Source organism: Sorghum bicolor, chromosome 7 (assembly GCF_000003195.3).
Source record: "Sorghum bicolor cultivar BTx623 chromosome 7, Sorghum_bicolor_NCBIv3, whole genome shotgun sequence".
In the NCBI taxonomy this organism is placed as follows: domain Eukaryota; kingdom Viridiplantae; phylum Streptophyta; class Magnoliopsida; order Poales; family Poaceae; genus Sorghum; species Sorghum bicolor.
In genome coordinates this window covers 3705514-3722572 of record NC_012876.2, presented here as the reverse complement: position 1 = coordinate 3722572, position 17059 = coordinate 3705514, and the positions used below count along the sequence as shown (strand labels likewise).

General features: G+C 46.8%; 2 protein-coding genes and 2 pseudogenes across 3 annotated transcripts; 2 read left to right on the top strand and 2 right to left on the bottom strand.

The window, feature by feature from the left end:
- LOC110437102 lies at positions 785 to 10721 on the bottom strand. Of its 2 annotated transcripts, XR_002455210.1 has the most exons (3): positions 10451 to 10688; positions 1407 to 1588; positions 785 to 1319 (listed from the first exon to the last, which is right to left on the bottom strand). XR_002455210.1 is itself a non-coding variant. In XM_021465348.1 (2 exons), exons 1-2 carry the CDS (start codon positions 10686 to 10688, stop codon positions 1159 to 1161), a joined length of 399 nt encoding a protein of 132 aa, XP_021321023.1. In that variant the 5' UTR covers positions 10689 to 10721; the 3' UTR covers positions 785 to 1158. The 2 variants fall into 2 exon arrangements, 1 of the variants encoding a protein (XP_021321023.1); XM_021465348.1 differs by lacking the exon at positions 1407 to 1588 and having other exon boundaries at positions 10451 to 10721.
- LOC110437101 lies at positions 2870 to 4908 on the top strand (annotated as a pseudogene).
- LOC8067823 lies at positions 7158 to 9154 on the top strand (annotated as a pseudogene).
- LOC8076559 (leucine-rich repeat receptor-like protein kinase TDR) lies at positions 13096 to 16879 on the bottom strand. The gene has a single exon (XM_002443800.2). It carries the CDS (start codon positions 16417 to 16419, stop codon positions 13282 to 13284), a length of 3138 nt encoding a protein of 1045 aa, XP_002443845.1. The 5' UTR covers positions 16420 to 16879; the 3' UTR covers positions 13096 to 13281.

Below are 17059 nucleotides of genomic sequence, written 5' to 3'. Positions count from 1 at the left end.
CAAGATGTCCACAATTTTGTCAAGTAGTGCCTGATTTGTCAATAGTCTAACCACAAGCATAACCATCCTGCTGGTTTACTTCAACCGATTCCTGTTCCTAAAGAAGCTTGGTAGGAGCTGACTATAGACTTCATTGAAGGTTTGTCATTGGTGGCTTGGCGCCAATACAATTTTGAAAATTCTCGAGCACTTCTCTAAGTACGCCCATTTTCTTTGAAGTGTCCTTTTTCACAGCTCCTTATGTTGTCAAATGAGTATGTGATTCAGTGGTCAAATTCCATGGCCTCCCCAAGATGATTGTTACATACTGTCATCGTAACTTCCTTACTCTGTTCTGGAAGAAATTTTTTGCTTTGATGGGGAAGAAATTGGTTTACAATATGAGATATCAGCCACAAACGGATGGGCAAAATAAGAGGGTCAACAATGCTTTCATGACACCAAATAGAAATACTATAATATGTTCCACGATGAATTTAATTATACTTAGTAATATAAACATCAGTACATTTTAATAGAAAGTTAGTCCAACTGAAGATAGTTTTAACTTAATCAGGACTAGAATATTAAGATTTTTTTTGGGCGAGGGTAGTACATATTTATTAACAACCTAACGCCCCAGTGCAGAAAACAGACTGGTCACGGTCTGTACTACAGTTGGCTTCTTTGCAAAGAAGATAGTCCCCTCTAATCCATAGGTATCCAAAGGGAATGATAAGGAGATCATTTCAATTTTGACTCCAACCCTATTTGGAAGGAATTGTTTTATCGAGACAAATCCATGTATTCATGGATGTCAAAGGGATCTACAACTTTCGGTTGGATCATCCATTATATTACAACTAATCAGTTGGTCAGTCAGCCAGACATTCAAAAGAACACCTAAAACACGTCATCTTGTTACATATTTGAAGGAACATACTTAGAGTAGAGTTACTGTTAGCCAACTAAAATGAAGATAAGTCTGAAACTTTTGGCTGTAAACTCAGCTGTTGAGACATGAAACAAAATGACCGAATATGGAATGTTACACTTACCCGCACGCAGCAGTCAGCGCGTGGGGGAGCCGAGGAACACTGAAACTGAATATACATCACCTTGCTTTTAGTATATCACAAGGGTGTACTGTTTGCTCTTAGGGTGAAACAACAATAATACTCATCGCTGGAACTGGGGCAACGCATTCACCCTGTGAAGCCGATGTAGTAGCTTGTTACTTGCCTCCTTTTTGCGAATTCTTCTCTTTGCAATTTTCACTCTCTTCTCTTTCTTGAGACAATGATGCACTCTCTGCTGCCTCTCTGCATATGTCTCCAGTCCTGCATGTGACATCAGAAGCGAGACAAAGGTGAGGTACTCCCCACCAGAGCCAAGGCTTTTGGCGTGCAGGTAACCCCTGCGCTTACCAGCAGAGAAACACAGCATCTCAATCCAAACGCCTACCATTACTTCCCACATATTCTCATCATCTAATCGCATCAGCGCTTGAGCAATGGCCCTTGAGTCTTGAATAAAACCTTTTATTGCCTACCTTCTCAATTAGCATATGAATGAGTTCCTTTTCATCCAGCATTGATAGATCGGTTGCCTACATCTCAGGATTAACAAATAACAGATGCATCATGTAGTTTGAAATTTCTCTACACATCCTGGGACATTCAGAATCAGGAGATGTGCCCTTACAATAGAAGAAAAAAAATTCTGTAGCCACGTGCCAGAGGATGATGCTCTTGTCAAAGGGCTTCTCTATACTCATCAGAAGGATTCTTCTACTTCCGTTGCACTCAAGTGCCCAGTGGCCTCTAGTATAACGAGCTCATCCACGCAATTTTTGATGGAGGAGATGACTTCACTATTTTTGCTATGGGACGCAATTAACTTTTTTTTTCTCGAACACACAGGAGAGCTGTGTATCATTGTATTAATAGAAGAAAAAATAAATAGAGTCATACATAGACCCCAGGTCCAACCACACACACGCATCCTCACCGGATTTGCTATGCCAACTCCCCACTATTAAGCCGCAGGCTGGCATGCTTTTATTTGGTCGATGTACAAGCGTGAGTGGAGAGAAGAAAGATAGAGGCAGGGAAGGGGAGATAGCATTTTTTTATTCCTAATAATGAGACAATGTGTACACAACTCTAGGATGTAAATAAGCTACCAAGTTGAGATTTGTAAATGATCACAATATTTATTTGGTGGATGTATAATTTTCAAACCATAGATTACTATGAGAATTTAAAAGACGATGTATCGCCGAAATTGTGTGTAATTTAAGATTGGCAATGCATGAAACAACCAATTAGATAACACCAATGTACTTCCCAAATAGAAAAGGTTGTTTACTTTTATTCTGGTCCATTTAACATGACAATGACAAATTAAATAGAAAAGGTTGACTCGGACCGGCCATCCGCGCCCTTGTTGCAATGGAACAGTGATCTCTTGGTCAATCAAGCTTGACCCATTGGTTACCAAACATAAATAATAACATCACATATGCTAGGCAAAATTAATGCGAAGATAAGACGCTTCTTAATTTACAAAACATAAATGACATCACATCTAGTATTAATTTAGAGCCATACCCTTCTCAGCTCAGGACAAGTCCAGTTCCCTGCTACCTACGTTCCACTGAAAAGTGCATCTTTAAAAGCATGTTAAAAATCCAAACTAAATTTCCCAGGCTGCTAAAAAACACTTGCCAAAAGGCTATCACGTTCCTTCCCAGAAGCTAGAAATTTTTGCATTAGTATTGCAAGGTAGTGTGGCCTCTGCCTCCCCAATTGAGTGATAAGTACGAACTCCATCCGAGTTGCTACTGCACATAAACATTTGCCGGCACCTACTCTTGCCATTGTCCACCATGGTCATGTTCCACATGAAGCCTGCTTCCTTGATGATCCTAAAGCTCCTCTTAGTTGGCATTGGCCTTACCATTGCGCCCCTCAGCGCCGAAAATAACGACCACCACCAGTTCGTCTACTCTGGCTTCACCAATGCTAGCCTCACCCTAGACAGCACAGCCTCGATCACACCGAGTGGGTTGCTCGAGCTGACCAATGGCACGGCCATGAGCATGGGCCATGCCTTCTACCCGACTCCATTGCGCCTTCGTGACTCACACAACAGCACGGTGCAGTCATTCTCTGCCTTCTTCGTGTTCGGCATCATCTCCATCTACGACGACTTGAGCAGCCAGGGCCTCACTATGTTGATCGCACCGAGCAAAACTCTCTCCGCACTTCCAGTACAATACCTGGGCCTCCTCAGTGGCTCCAACGATGGCAACAAGAGCAACCATATCTTTGCTGTTGAGCTCGACACCTATCAGAAGACCGAGTTCAAGGACATCAACAGCAACCACATCGGCATCGACATAAACAGCATGACCTCTGTGCAGTCCAACCCGGCTGGTTTCTTCCATGATCAAAATGGAACCTTTGAAAACTTGACACTAAGTAGCAAAGAGGCGATGCAGGTATGGGTGGAGTATGATCAAGAGAAGACACAGATCGACGTCACCATGGCTCCTCTGGCCATGGTCAAGCCTAGGAGACCAACAGTGTTCGCTATCCAAAACCTCTCAGATGTACTCACCGATGTGGCATACATCGGATTTTCATCATCAACAGGCAAGCTCCACACGCAACACTATGTTCTCAGCTGGAGCTTTGCAATGAACAGCCCTGCTCCATCCATTGATCTAACCATGCTTCCAAAGCTTCCACGACTTCATCAAAAGGGGCGACGATCATGGGTGTTAGAGGTAGTTCTTCCTGTAGCAACTGCGGCACTCCTCCTATCTTTGGGCACCATTGCTTTCTTGCTCTTGCGGAGACATTTCAGGTATGCAGAGGTACGAGAAGACTGGGAGTTGGAGTTCGGCCCACACCGATTCTCGTACAAGGATTTGTTCCACGCAACAGGAGGATTTGATCAGAACAAAAACCTTCTTGGGGTTGGAGGATTTGGGAGAGTGTACAAAGGAGTGCTTCCTATATCAAGGTTGAATGTAGCCGTGAAGAGGGTGTCACATGACTCCAAGCAAGGGATTAAGGAGTTCATAGCAGAGATTGTCAGCATAGGACGTCTCCAGAACCGTAATCTTGTCCAGTTGCTTGGCTATTGTCGGCGCGAAGGTGAGCTCCTCTTGGTATATGAGTATATGCCCAATGGAAGTTTGGATAAATACCTGCATAATTCAAAAGAGGACAACTCTGTGTTGAGCTGGACTCAAAGGTTTCATATCATCAAGGGAATTGCATCTGGCCTATTATATCTCCATGAGGAGTGGGAGAAGGTAGTTGTTCACAGAGACATCAAGGCAAGCAATGTGCTCCTTGATAATGAGATGAATGGACGTTTAGGTGATTTCGGCCTTGCAAGGCTGTATGATCATGGTGTCGACCCACAAACTACACATGTGGTTGGCACCATAGGTTACCTTGCTCCAGAGCTAGCACGCAGCGGAAATGCCACTCCCCTTACAGATGTTTTTGCCTTTGGTATGTTCGTCCTTGAGGTCACATGTGGACAAAGGCCTGTCAATCACCAAAATATGCAAGATAGCCAGCTCATGTTGGTTGATTGGGTGCTTGACAAGGTGCGGAAAGGATCATTTTCAGTGATACGGTGGATGCTAGGCTCAAAGGGAAGTATGATATTGGTGAGGCATACTTGGCGCTAAAAATAGGGTTGCTATGTTCACACCCATTTGCCAATGAAAGACCTACCATGCGGCAAGTCATGCAATACTTGGATGGGGAGATTCAGCCTCCAGATTTAAGCTTTGAGGTGCTAGCCTCTATGCAAAGTGAAGGGATCGATCCATACATCATTTCGTATCCATTGTCAACAGGATGCATCAGCACAATGTCAAACGTCGTCTCTGGAGGAAGATGAAAATGTATTTTGTCATGAATGGATCCAAATATGTTTATTACATACCCTAAGAAATAAGTGTGTATTGTAATGTAATGGGGCATATATAGGAAGCCTACATAACTTAAGGATATTGTTATTAATTTTCCTGTAAAACATTATGTGCTTCTTTTTTCTGTTTGCATCCAGATATCTTGTGTTTTTTGTTCAGTTACTTCCTGCAGCACCCTTGTTTTGCACTAGAACCTCCAATCAAATAATTGACAATAGTCACTGGTACCAAAATTCACTAGCTTTCCCTGTAAGATAACTTCTACTCATAAGTAGTCAGTTATATATGCTTGTTTTTTTTTACAACTATTCATATGTGCATCCATGAGAATCATAAGGAAGATGGATGAAAAACCCCACAAGACAACTAAGCTGCTAGATACCAACCTGTTCGTTCATAGGAAAGATTCCTTTTTTGCTTAACACAATTATATTAAAAAAATGTATATGTTGCATCCATCTACCTGAATCCTAGCTAAGTATTGGTAATCTCTATTGTAGTAGTATGACCAGAAGCATATTCCCAAGTCTGCACTGAATGTAAATAAGATATTTTCGGTAAGTAGGATTCTGTAACTAGCATTTTGAAGTCTGAAGTCTTAAATGCAAAGTTCCCTTGATCCTAGACAATCTCTACATCTCACTCAGACAAATAATAATGTGTCTGGAACCTGGACAAATTGTACTCCTACAGCTACAACCATGAGGGTACTCAGAAGTTCATGCTGAATTCATATAAGATATTTTCAGGAAGTAGGATTTGGACCAGGCATTCTGAAGTAGTGAAGTACTGAAGTCTGAATAACCAGATGCCAAGTACCTTTGAAACAAGGTAATCTCCACAATTCACACACTGATAAAGAGTGGACAAATTGTTTTGTACTTTTATGACCATACATATGTTTGCATCAAAGCATAACACATCACATCAAGCTTCCTTTTTTCAGTTATTTCCCATTTTTAAATGCATTAGTTTACTTCTATTTCCTTCAATTTTACATGAAAAATACAAATACTTAAAATGTTCATAGGGATCATATCCCTGTTAGCAACTTTATATCGTCCTTAGTCTATAGTTTTACGAAGCTATGTTCTGGCTCTTGGTTAAGCTTAGTATTTAGAAATTTTAGATCACATTGCATATATAAGAAATTATTTGCAAGTAGGATTAGACCATGTGTCTACAAAACAAAATTTTATGTACAAACGCGCAGATTCAGACCTTTGAACAGAAGCCTGGGATATGACTTAGCAAGTATTCCCTCCAACCTAGGTAACCACAGCAAGTGGCCGTCAGATAGGTACACATCAAAGCTTTATTACACATTTAACAAGCTTCGTTTTGAGTTATTGTCCACCTTTAAATGCAATTTTGTAAGCATTCTGGTCCACAACTTGTTAAAGGACTACGAAAGGTTGATTGGAATCCTCTACCCTTGTTGCAAGGGAGCAGTGATCTTTACTAGCCAGTGTCTCAGTGGACAGACTTGTTTCTTTTGTTAAGATCAAACCAGTGTTCACAAATTCTAGATGAAAGAGGAAACGTATGCTAAAAATGCTTGCCTCAAAATTTAGCCTTCTTGTGCAAACAACAGAAGCTTTCTTTCTGGATTTTAGTTTGGGTTCATAGTTTATGTACAAGTATTAAAGCTTCCCTTATAGAGAAAAAAATTATGTACAAACATGAAAGATGCTACTTGTACAATGCACGGCCGACCATTCATGACAAAAAATTGATCTGATGATATGAAGGTTGAGTGGGATTATCTTTAGCTGACATTGTCTTACTAAATTTTATGTTCACTTATTCTGGAATCCTAAATACTCCCTCCATTCCAAATTGTAAGATGTTTTGTGTTTTCTAGATACATGGCTTTTGCTATACATTTAGATATACAATGCATCTAAAAGTACAAAACGTCTTACCATTTAGAACACATGGAGTACTTGTTAGGCTGTTACTTAAAATCAATTCTAAGATGTGGTAGCAAATAAACCTAACAATATAAGTGTCTACATCACCTATTAAAATTTAGACAATAACAGATGTTGAAAATCCAGAAACTAGACTTGGTATGAAGCGGCAAGTTAAATCTAATATAAACTGCGCCACTGAGTGCAAACAGAAACCAGATAGCATTGGTTGCCCACAAAACACCTACCGCTTGCTATCCTTGTTGACTTGCAGCTTGCAAGCCAGACGCATGCTTGTAATGGCAATGAAGCATACATCCTTCCTTTGGTACCTGCTCCTCCTCACAACCTTGGCCTCCTGCGATGATCAATTTCTTTTCTCTGGCTTCACCCAATCCAGCTTAAACCTCGATGGTTCTGCCATCGTCACAAATGGTGGCCTTCTTGATCTGACCAATGGCACTGCAATTATCAACGGTCACGCATTCTACCCCAGCCCTTTGCACTTCCGCAAATCACCTGATGGTAAAGTTCAATCCTTTTCGGTCAATGTTGTTTTCAGTATCTTCATCACATACCCAGACTTGAGTGCTGATGGCATGGCCTTCTTCATCGCCCCTACCAAGAATTTCTCTGATGCACGGGCAGGCAAGTACTTTGGCCTCCTCAATGAAAACAACAATGGAAACACAAGCAACCACATCTTCATGGTCGAGCTTGATACCTACAAAAATGCCGAGGTCCAAGATATCAATGACAACCATGTCGGAATCAACATCAACAGTGTACGCTCCTTCAAATCCAACACATCTGGGTTCTATGAAGATGACAGTGGTGCCTTCCGGGACCTGACCCTGAATGGAAACAAGGGAACACAACTGTGGATCGACTATGACGATAGTACTACGCAGATCAATGTGACCTTGGCTCCAATCAATGTGGGCAAACCATCAAGGCCACTGATGTCTACAACCTATGATCTCTCAACTGCACTCTCCAACTCAACTTCATACATTGGATTCACATCTGGAGCCTCTCCCGTCAACTCCCGTCAGTATGTAATGGGCTGGAGCTTTGGCATGAATAAACCAGCTCCGCCCCTTGACGTCTCCAAGCTTCCCAAGTTGCCTTTTCATGGTCCCAAGGCCCAGTCCAAGCTCTTGGCAATCGTCCTACCGATAGCCACTGCAACATTGATCCTCTCCATAGGCACTATTGTCATTCTAGTTATCCAAAGACGGCTGAAGTATGCTGAGGTGCGTGAGGACTGGGAGGCTGAGTTTGGTCCACACCGGTTTTCATACAAGGATTTGTTCCATGCTACAGGGGGATTTAAGAATAAACACCTGCTTGGAGAAGGAGGGTTTGGAAAAGTATATAAAGGAGTGCTTCCATTGTCTAATGTAGAGGTTGCTGTGAAGAGGATGTCTCATGAGTCAAGACAGGGAATGAAGGAGTTTGTCACTGAGGTTGTTAGCATTGGTCGACTCCGCCATCGCAACCTTGTGCAGCTACTTGGCTATTGCAGGAGAAAAGGTGAACTGTTTTTGGTTTACAACTACATGCCCAATGGTAGCCTCGATAAATATCTACACTGTGAAGAGCACAAGACTTTTTTGAATTGGGCTCAGAGGTTTCGAGTCATCAAAGGCATTGCTACCGGCTTGCTGTATCTCCATGAGAAGTGGGAGAAAATAGTGATCCATAGAGACATCAAGGCAAGCAATGTACTCCTAGATGGTGAGATGAATGGCCGCCTTGGTGACTTTGGCCTTGCAAGGCATATGATCATGGCACTGACCCACAAACAACACATATGGTTGGCACAAAGGGTTACCTGGCCCCTGAGCTACTGCGCACAGGGAAGGCATCTCCTCATACAGATGTTTTTGCCTTCGGCATGTTCCTTCTTGAGGTTTCATGTGGGCAAAGACCTGTCAAGAAAAATGCAGAGGGAAATGAGTTTTTCTTGGTCGATTGGGTGCTCGAGCACTGGAACAATGGTTTGCTTACAAAGACACTGGATTCTAGGCTTCAGGGTGACTACAACATTGATGAGGCCCATCTTGTGTTGAAGCTAGGACTCTTGTGCTCACACCCTCTTCCTATTTCGAGGCCCAGGATGCGAGAAGTTATGCAATACCTCGATGGCGATATGCCAATACCTGAGCTAAGGCCGACACAACTGAGCTCGAACATGGTTTCCTTGATGAAAAACAGTGGACTAAACTCATCTGTGATGTCATATCCACAAATATCATCAAGCTTCTGCACGATATCTGGCCTCTCAGGTGGGAGATGATATGTGCAGTGTTCTGCTGTAAGTTGGTAATTCCGTTGCATTTGCAAAGTACGTGGCACATATATTGTATGTCGTAGAAATATTCATAACAGTATGATGAGTCTTGCATGTTTAGGCCTTGTTTAGTTCGCAAATTTTTTTGTTTTTGGGTACTATAGTATTTCGTTTTTATTTGACAAACATTGTCCAATCATAAAGTAACTAGGCTCAAAAGATTCATCTCACAAATTACAGGTAAACTGTGCAATTAGTTTTTATTTTCGTCTATATTTAATGCTTCATGCATGCGACCAAAGATTCGATGTGACGGGGAATCTTGAAAATTTTTGCGAACTAAACAAGGCCTTAAAGTCTGTACGTCCCCCTTACTGTAGGTGTTCACAAGTTGTATGTACCAGATGGCTTTATGACTGACTGTCTGCTTGCCTTTTGATGAATCCTTTTGTGCCAATTAATATTTTTAGAAAATAAGGGATCATTTTTCTCCTTTATTTTCATTACAAAGGATTGGCCACACCCTGTTCAATATCTAACACAATAGTGATGGCAAGATACAACATAACTAAAGAACAAGAACGAAATCAGCTTACAAAAAGAATAACGTTATTTCTCCACCACCAAACAAAAGTGTGCCGGGCTCACACGGATCTGACACCCAGAACACAACCTTGGTGGGCTAGGAATGCCAGACCTATCAGTTTGTATGGTAAACTACATGGACCTCATGTAGCTGATGCCAGATTAATCATATTCTGAACCACAGGAAAAAGTGACTAGAAATTCCTCTTTTTGTTTGTGAATCCCTATTTGTATCATTTGAGCGCACACCCATAGGTAGGGATCAAGGAAATCGATCAAAAGATCCCAATACCGTGAAAGAGAAACTCCCCACATCGCAATTGCAAAGGTAATAACTACTATGCCAGACGGAATCATAATCTTCACCAATTTGGATTTGGTGGGTTTTATAGAAAATGTTCAGAAACATCAGGAAAGTAACAAAACTTTCTTGGTTTCAACTAACATGCTATTAGCTCAGTGGTAGAGTGTGTCCCTAATTTCTTCGTGTGACAGTTTTATTAGAATCTGTGGCAAGTTGCTCTTCAAATCGTGCTGCAGGGAGTACACAACAATACACACAGTTCATCTCCAAAAAAAAAAACAATACGTACAGTTTCAGATTTGTTTTGGGGCCAAAATGAAGTGATTCATGGTTCAGTAACGAATCCACCATCTAGACAGGTTCCGAGCAAGCGCTAGTCGCAATTCGTAACAAGCTTTAGGAATCACGATTACCTCGAACTACTGCAGTGTCGTCTCCATGACAGTCCGGCGGCCGCCGCCGCTGCCACCGCCGCGTCTCCTCGGAATGGCCGTAGCCGAAGAGACGCCGTCCCAATCCGAACGCGCTGAGCCCGCCGCCACCTCGGCCGAACCACCTCACCGGCTCACGCCGCAGGGCGTGGCAGAGCCCGAAGCAGAGGGAGCTGCAGAAGAGAAAGGAGATTGTCCAAAAAAAAAAAAAAAACACCATCTCGAAATTGCTGGATGACCAACACGAAAGGCCCAAAGCCGACCATGGCAGGTGCTGCTAAGCGTCAAGCTTAGGCCTACTAGGCCAACGGGCCCATAGTTCGATTTTCGAAGTACCATCAAGATTGTTGGCTACTTCTCCCTCCATCCTAATTTATAAATCATTCCAACAATTTTAAAGAATCAAAACATCTTAAACTTGACCAATATTATAGAAAAAAATAAAAAAAATATGACGTCAAATAGATATTACTATGAAAACATAACTAATGAAGAATCTAATGATACTTAATTGGTATCATAAATTTTAGTATGTTATTATATAAATTTGGTCAAACTTAAGAGGCTTTGACTTTTCAAGATTTTTAGAATGATTTATAATTTGGGATGGAAGGAGTAAAAATTATCATGTCAAAAATATATTGTCAAACGAAAGGTGTTAAAGTTAGATAAAGATATTTGTCATAATTTTGGTAAGTCAAACAAGAGAGATTGGCAAATTTTGATAGCAAATTAAGTGAAAACCATGGATTTTCATGAAGTCTATTAGAAAAAAAAATTGCATCATGTTGTTTTTGAAACATGTTTTTTTTGTGTCAATCTAAGCATTATTTTCACTCAAATTCCGTTTTCAGTTTTTGGAGTAAATTGGTCCTTTGCATTGCTCACGTAACCACATGGGCCAATCACTTGGACTCTGTATTTGTTTTGATTTTGTGTAATTTGTTCTCTCAAATTGCTTGAGTGATCAGAGAGGATAGATCACCTGTTCTAGATAGATAGATCCGATTTCAGGCAACACTCTTATACCACTAACTAATACAAATACTTGATTTCAAAAAAAAAGTTACTTCTATGGTTTGTTATTTGTCTTTGTGTTATAACATATATTTTTTTTGTTTTTGTCTATCTATAGAAATAACTGTAAATTGTAATGGTTTTTGTGCCAACACAAATCAGTTTTTACCAGGTTTGTGGTTTCGTCTAATGCGTTTTTACTTTTGGTACCGGAAATTGCAAATTGCGTCTAGAGAAATCGCAATGAACGAAATCCATAATTTAGTATAAAATATATCCAATAACCGTCATCTAAAAAGAAACTAAAATTTAGACATCTAAATTTTAGCAAGTCCCTATTGAATTTATCTAAGAAAAAATTAAGAAAACTATGATTTGCTACAGCATTGCCATTGATTGACGAGTTGGTTTAATGATGGGGTACCGATATGAATCGGCATGAGGGTGGCCCGATCTTCACGACAGTAGATCAAAAGAACAAGGATAACTTGTTGCGAACAGCGGATAACTAGCTTTATATCTAACAAAGGTTGGATGCGACCAAGCGACGGGGAGAGAGGCACCGAAACAGCGAAGACTTCGACTCGATCTCCGAACGACCGCAGAACCACAATCCGGAACTAATCCACATAATACGGCGCAGCCAAACGGAAGCCGTAGGGCACGAAGTAGGGGAACTCAGAGGATTCACTTCACAAGTCCAAGAAGAACAAGGAAGAACAAAGATTGAGTAAGGCACTTAGCAGCGCGGCTGCAATATCAGGTAGTTTATCAAAATGATCAGAGGTTGCTAATAGCTCAGAGGTAGGGAATATTTATACTAGGAACAACCCTCCTAGATAGGTATGAAAACGAAATAGAGTTTCTAAGGGAAGGCAATATGAAAGGTCTCCTCGGAATGGATTCCCGAACTGGCTTCGCGTGACTGTTAGCCTCCAGAGTAGTTTCCAATAAACTGACCATAAACTTCTTATTGGGAAGTTCAAATGACGAACCGTTTTTTGGGTGTGAAACTAGACTCCAAGAGCTTTCCGGCAATGTATGCCATCCAGCATGAAAATATTGTAGATTGGTACAGTTTTACTTGGCAAGTTGTACCAACATTCTGTCACGACAGACTGTTGACCTTCTGAGCAGTCTGTACTAATTCTGGTCTGCAGGCAATATGGAGTATCCAAACTGGTCGCCACTAGATTCATTGGAAAGTAGACTCGACAAGCTTTCCAACAAATTCTCATGGGCCTTCATAGCTTTTGTGAGTAAAAAGTTATGAAGATTTCTTTACACTGGTCCGTTCTTGACTTTCAGTGGTCCGTTTTTGACTCTCCGGTCCGTTTTGTAGTGTCTTCTGGGACTTGTACTGGTTTGTTCTTTAGGGTCTGATTCATCCTTCTCTTCTTCTATATACCTGAGTACAATCAAGGTAGAACACTTAGGTAGTATATAATTCTCATTAATGTTAAAATGAATCTCACAAAGTAGCGCGTGGACCATTTGTTGTAGCTTCTTTGCACGACTACGTATAATCGGTCCATCGATGATTTGGGCTGGTGTTAGTGTAGATAAAACTTGGAGCTTGTGATACTTTGCTTGCTGGCATGGTCATATCATTTAAGAAAATTGAAATGTTTTCGACTTGATCTGGCTTTGAAATATCCGAAAGTCTCGGCAGTTCACTCACACAGTGATCTAAGACATTATACATGACACGACTACATGACAAAAGTACACGGTTTAGTGAGTAGTAATAATAAACTAGTAATACAATACACCTACACGTACACACGTGGTCGTTGCTAATTAATCTTTGTTTGCTGCTTCTTGGGCAGGAGCTGCTTCCGCCCACGCCTGGCCTCCTGCAGCATGGACACGACGTCCCTCATCGGCGGCCGCTCCTGCGGCCACCGGCTGGTGCACAGCAGCGCCACCCGCAGCACCAGCGCCATCTCGTCCCGCGCCGCCGCCGTCGCCCCGCCGCCGGTCTGCTGCTGGTCCGCCGCCGTCGTCCACGCCGCCGCGTCCATCACGTCGCCGGCTCCACCGGCGGCGACCTTGCGCCTCACCCAGTCCACGATGTTGCTCCCCTCGCCGTACTCCGCCTCCACGGACCTCCGGCCGGTCAGGATCTCCAGCAGCACCACGCCGAAGCTGTACACGTCGCTCTTCTCGTCTACTTTCAGCGTGTACGTGTACTCCGGTGCGATGTAGCCGTAGGAGCCGGCGACGGCGGACATGGGCGCGGCGGCGGCGTGGAGCGCCTTGGCGACGCCGAAGTCGGCCACGCGCGCCTCCATGTCGGCGTCGAGCAGGATGTTGCTGGGCTTCAGGTCGCGGTGCGCCACCGCCGGCACGCAGTCGTGGTGCAGGTAGCTCACGCCCTGCGCCACCCCCACGGCGATCCGGTGCCGCGCGTCCCAGTCCAGCCGCCACGCTTTCGCCTTGCCGCCGGCGGCGCCGCCGTGCAGGAGGTCGTCCAGGCTGCCGTTCGGCATGTACTCGTACAGCAGCAGCGTCGCCTCGCCGTCCGTGCACCACCCCAGCAGCCGGACGATGTTCCGGTGCCGGAGGTGGCCCAGCACCTCCACCTCGGCGAGCTTGCTCCTGTTTCCGCCGCCGTCCGCGTCACCTGGCTCCTTCAGCGGCCCCACCGGAGCTCCTCCTCCTCCTCCCTCCTTGTGCGCCAACGGCTGCCGCCACAGCTTCTTCACCGCGATGACCTCGCCGTTCGGCATCTTGGCGCGGTACACCGTCCCGGACGACCCGGCGCCGATGATGCCGTCGCTCCCCTCGACGCACCGCGCCACGTCGTCGGCGGTGAAGTCCAGCCTCTGGAACGCCGTCATCCTCCACGGCCCGACGACGACGTTGGGTCGGCGTCGTGCACGTGCGCCGCCACCGTTACTACCGCCGCCGCCCGGCGCGGCTGTGCCGTCCTCGCGCCACTGCAGCCAGCGTGCGGTGACGGCGAGCACCACCATCCCAGCGAAGGCCACCGCCACAGCGGACACCCACATCGCCGCGTTGCGCCGAGCGGTGGTCCCCTCGCTGGCGCCTGGTGACGACGACGCCGACGGCGAGCCAGCAGTCACCAGATGGTTGAAGGACACGTCGAAGGTCTCCAGCGTGGTGCAGTTGGCGAAGCCCGGCGGGACGACGCCGGTGAGCTCGTTCCAGGACAGGTCGATCTCGGTGATGGACGGCAAGGCGGCGAGCTCTGCCGGGATCTCGCCGGTGAGCTGATTGTGCTGCAACCTCAAGCTCACCAGCCGCTTGCAGGTGCTGATGTCACTGGGGATTGCACCGGTGAGGTCATTCCCTGCCAGCTCCAGCCGGTACAGGTTCGAACACCCCGCGGCGCCGAACGCCGGGACCACGCCGCCGAGCGCGCACTTGCTCGCCGCGAAGACCTGCAGGTTCGGCGCCTGCCACGACACGTTCGGGAGCGCGCCGCCGACGGGGTTGCCGGAGATGTTGATGTACTCGAGGCTCGGAGACGCCACGAGATCAGCAGGAATGCCGCCGGTGAGCGAGTTGGAGCTGAGGTCCAGGTATGTCAGGTTGCGGATCGCGCCGAACCCAACCGGGATCTCGCCGGACAGGCGGTTGGATTCCAGGCGGACTCGCCAGAGCGACGAGCAGGTGGCGAGGCTCGCCGGGATCGCCGAGTCGAAGCGGTTGTCGAAGAGGATGAGGCGTGCGAGACGGTTGCCGGTGCACATCCCGGGAGGAATCGGGCCGGACAGGGAGTTGGTCGACACGTCCACCCGGACGAGCCGCCCGCTCGCGCCCAGCGACGCCGGCAACCGTCCGGTGAGCGAGTTGTTCCAAAGCTGCAGCACCTCGAGGCTCGGCAGCGCGCCGATCGCCGCCGGGATCGGGCCGGAGAGGAAGTTGCTCATGAGGTTCAGCATGGTGAGGTTGGCGAGATCCCCGAGCCCCGCCGGGATGGCTCCGGCGAGCAGGTTATCCGACAGGTCAAGAGCCTGCAGCGCGCGGAGGCGAGACCACCGCGGCGGTATGGCACCGGCGAGCCGGTTCTTGAACAGGAAGAGCTTCTCGAGCCGCGCGAGGTCGCCGAGCTCCGGCGGCAGCGGACCAGACAGGTTGGCGACGGCGATGTCCAGGTACTGGAGCCGCGTCAGGTTGCCGAGCTCCGCGGGAACGCCGCCGTCGTAGGAGTTGTACCCGATCTCGAGCTGCTCGAGCGACGCGAGGCCGCCGAGCTCCGACGGGAGCCGCCCGGTCAACGCGTTCCCGGCGAGGTTCAGGAACCGTAGAGAACGGAGCTGTCCGATCTCGGCCGGGACGCTCCCGTTGAAGAAGCTGCCGCCGAGGTTGAGCAGCTGGAGCCGCCGGAGCTCGCCGAGGCCGCGCGGCAGCGGGCCGACGAAGCAGTTGCTGTAGGCGTCGAAGGCCGCGAGCGATCCGCCGAGCGCGTCGACGCCGTCGGGGAACGTGCCGTTGAAGAAGTTGTGGCTGACGTCGAGCGACTCAAGCCGCCGGAGCTGGAAGAACACCGCCGCGGCCGGAAACTCCCCGGTGAACGCGTTCCCGCTGAGGTTGAGCGACGTCAGCGTGGGCGCCAGCAGCCTGGCGGCGGTGGCGGAGAATGCGCCGGAGAGGTTGCGGCGGGAGAGGTCGAGCGCCGCGATGTCCCCCGTGGCCGGGTCGCAGGACACGCCCGGCCACGCGCACCACGGCGGGGCCAGAGAACGCGTCGCGCCCGCCGACGCCGCGGCCGCGTACGTCCAGGGCCGCAGCGCGCCGGACGGGTCGTGGAGGGAGGACTTGAGGGAGAGCAGCGCGAGGAGCGGCAGCGGAGCTGAGGACGCGGCGGTGGTGATGGTCAGGATCAGAGGCAGCAGGAGTAGGAGGCCGCCGTGGAGCGGGAGCGGGAGCGGCCGCGGCGGCGAGGAGATGCCCGTGGTGGCCATGCTGTGGTGGCATGAAGGAGAAAGGCGAGGGCGTGGTAAAATGGAGGGAGAAAGGTGGTGGCGCACTGGTGAAGGTCATGATGGAGGAGGAGGAGGGTGGTGGTGGTGGACGACATGAGGAGTGAGCTCTGTGGAGTGGAGAGCGCGCGCGCAGGAGCAGGGCCAGGGGAGGGGAGGGGAGGGAGAGGAAGGAGGTGATGATGGTGGTGGTGGTGTGGTCGGCCCGGGCACTGCAAGTGGCGAGGCTTTGCTGCTTTCTCTTCTCGCCATTGCTGCAGTGCAGACGGCGGCAATGGCGGCTAGGCTCCCTTTTTGGCTGTGCCGTGCATGCACATGCCTATGGCCTCTTGTTTGCTTAGTTAATATGTCGAATCTGTTAGTTATTTAACAATATTTTTTTTCTCACAACAAATTAATAAATAGTGCTTTGAGTTATGACTTTTGATGAATAAAAAAATTAAACCCCATCTGACATTTTCTCCCTCTTTCACTAAACTTTGTTCATCTTTTGCCCCTGCAAGGTTGAATTCGCTGCTGCAATTTGAGCTCAGTTTCGTATTCGCGGCTGCATTTTCAGCATAGGTGTATGTGGGTTAGACGTCCCAGCCCCTTCTTGAAGGGAAAAAAAATGAAACATAGT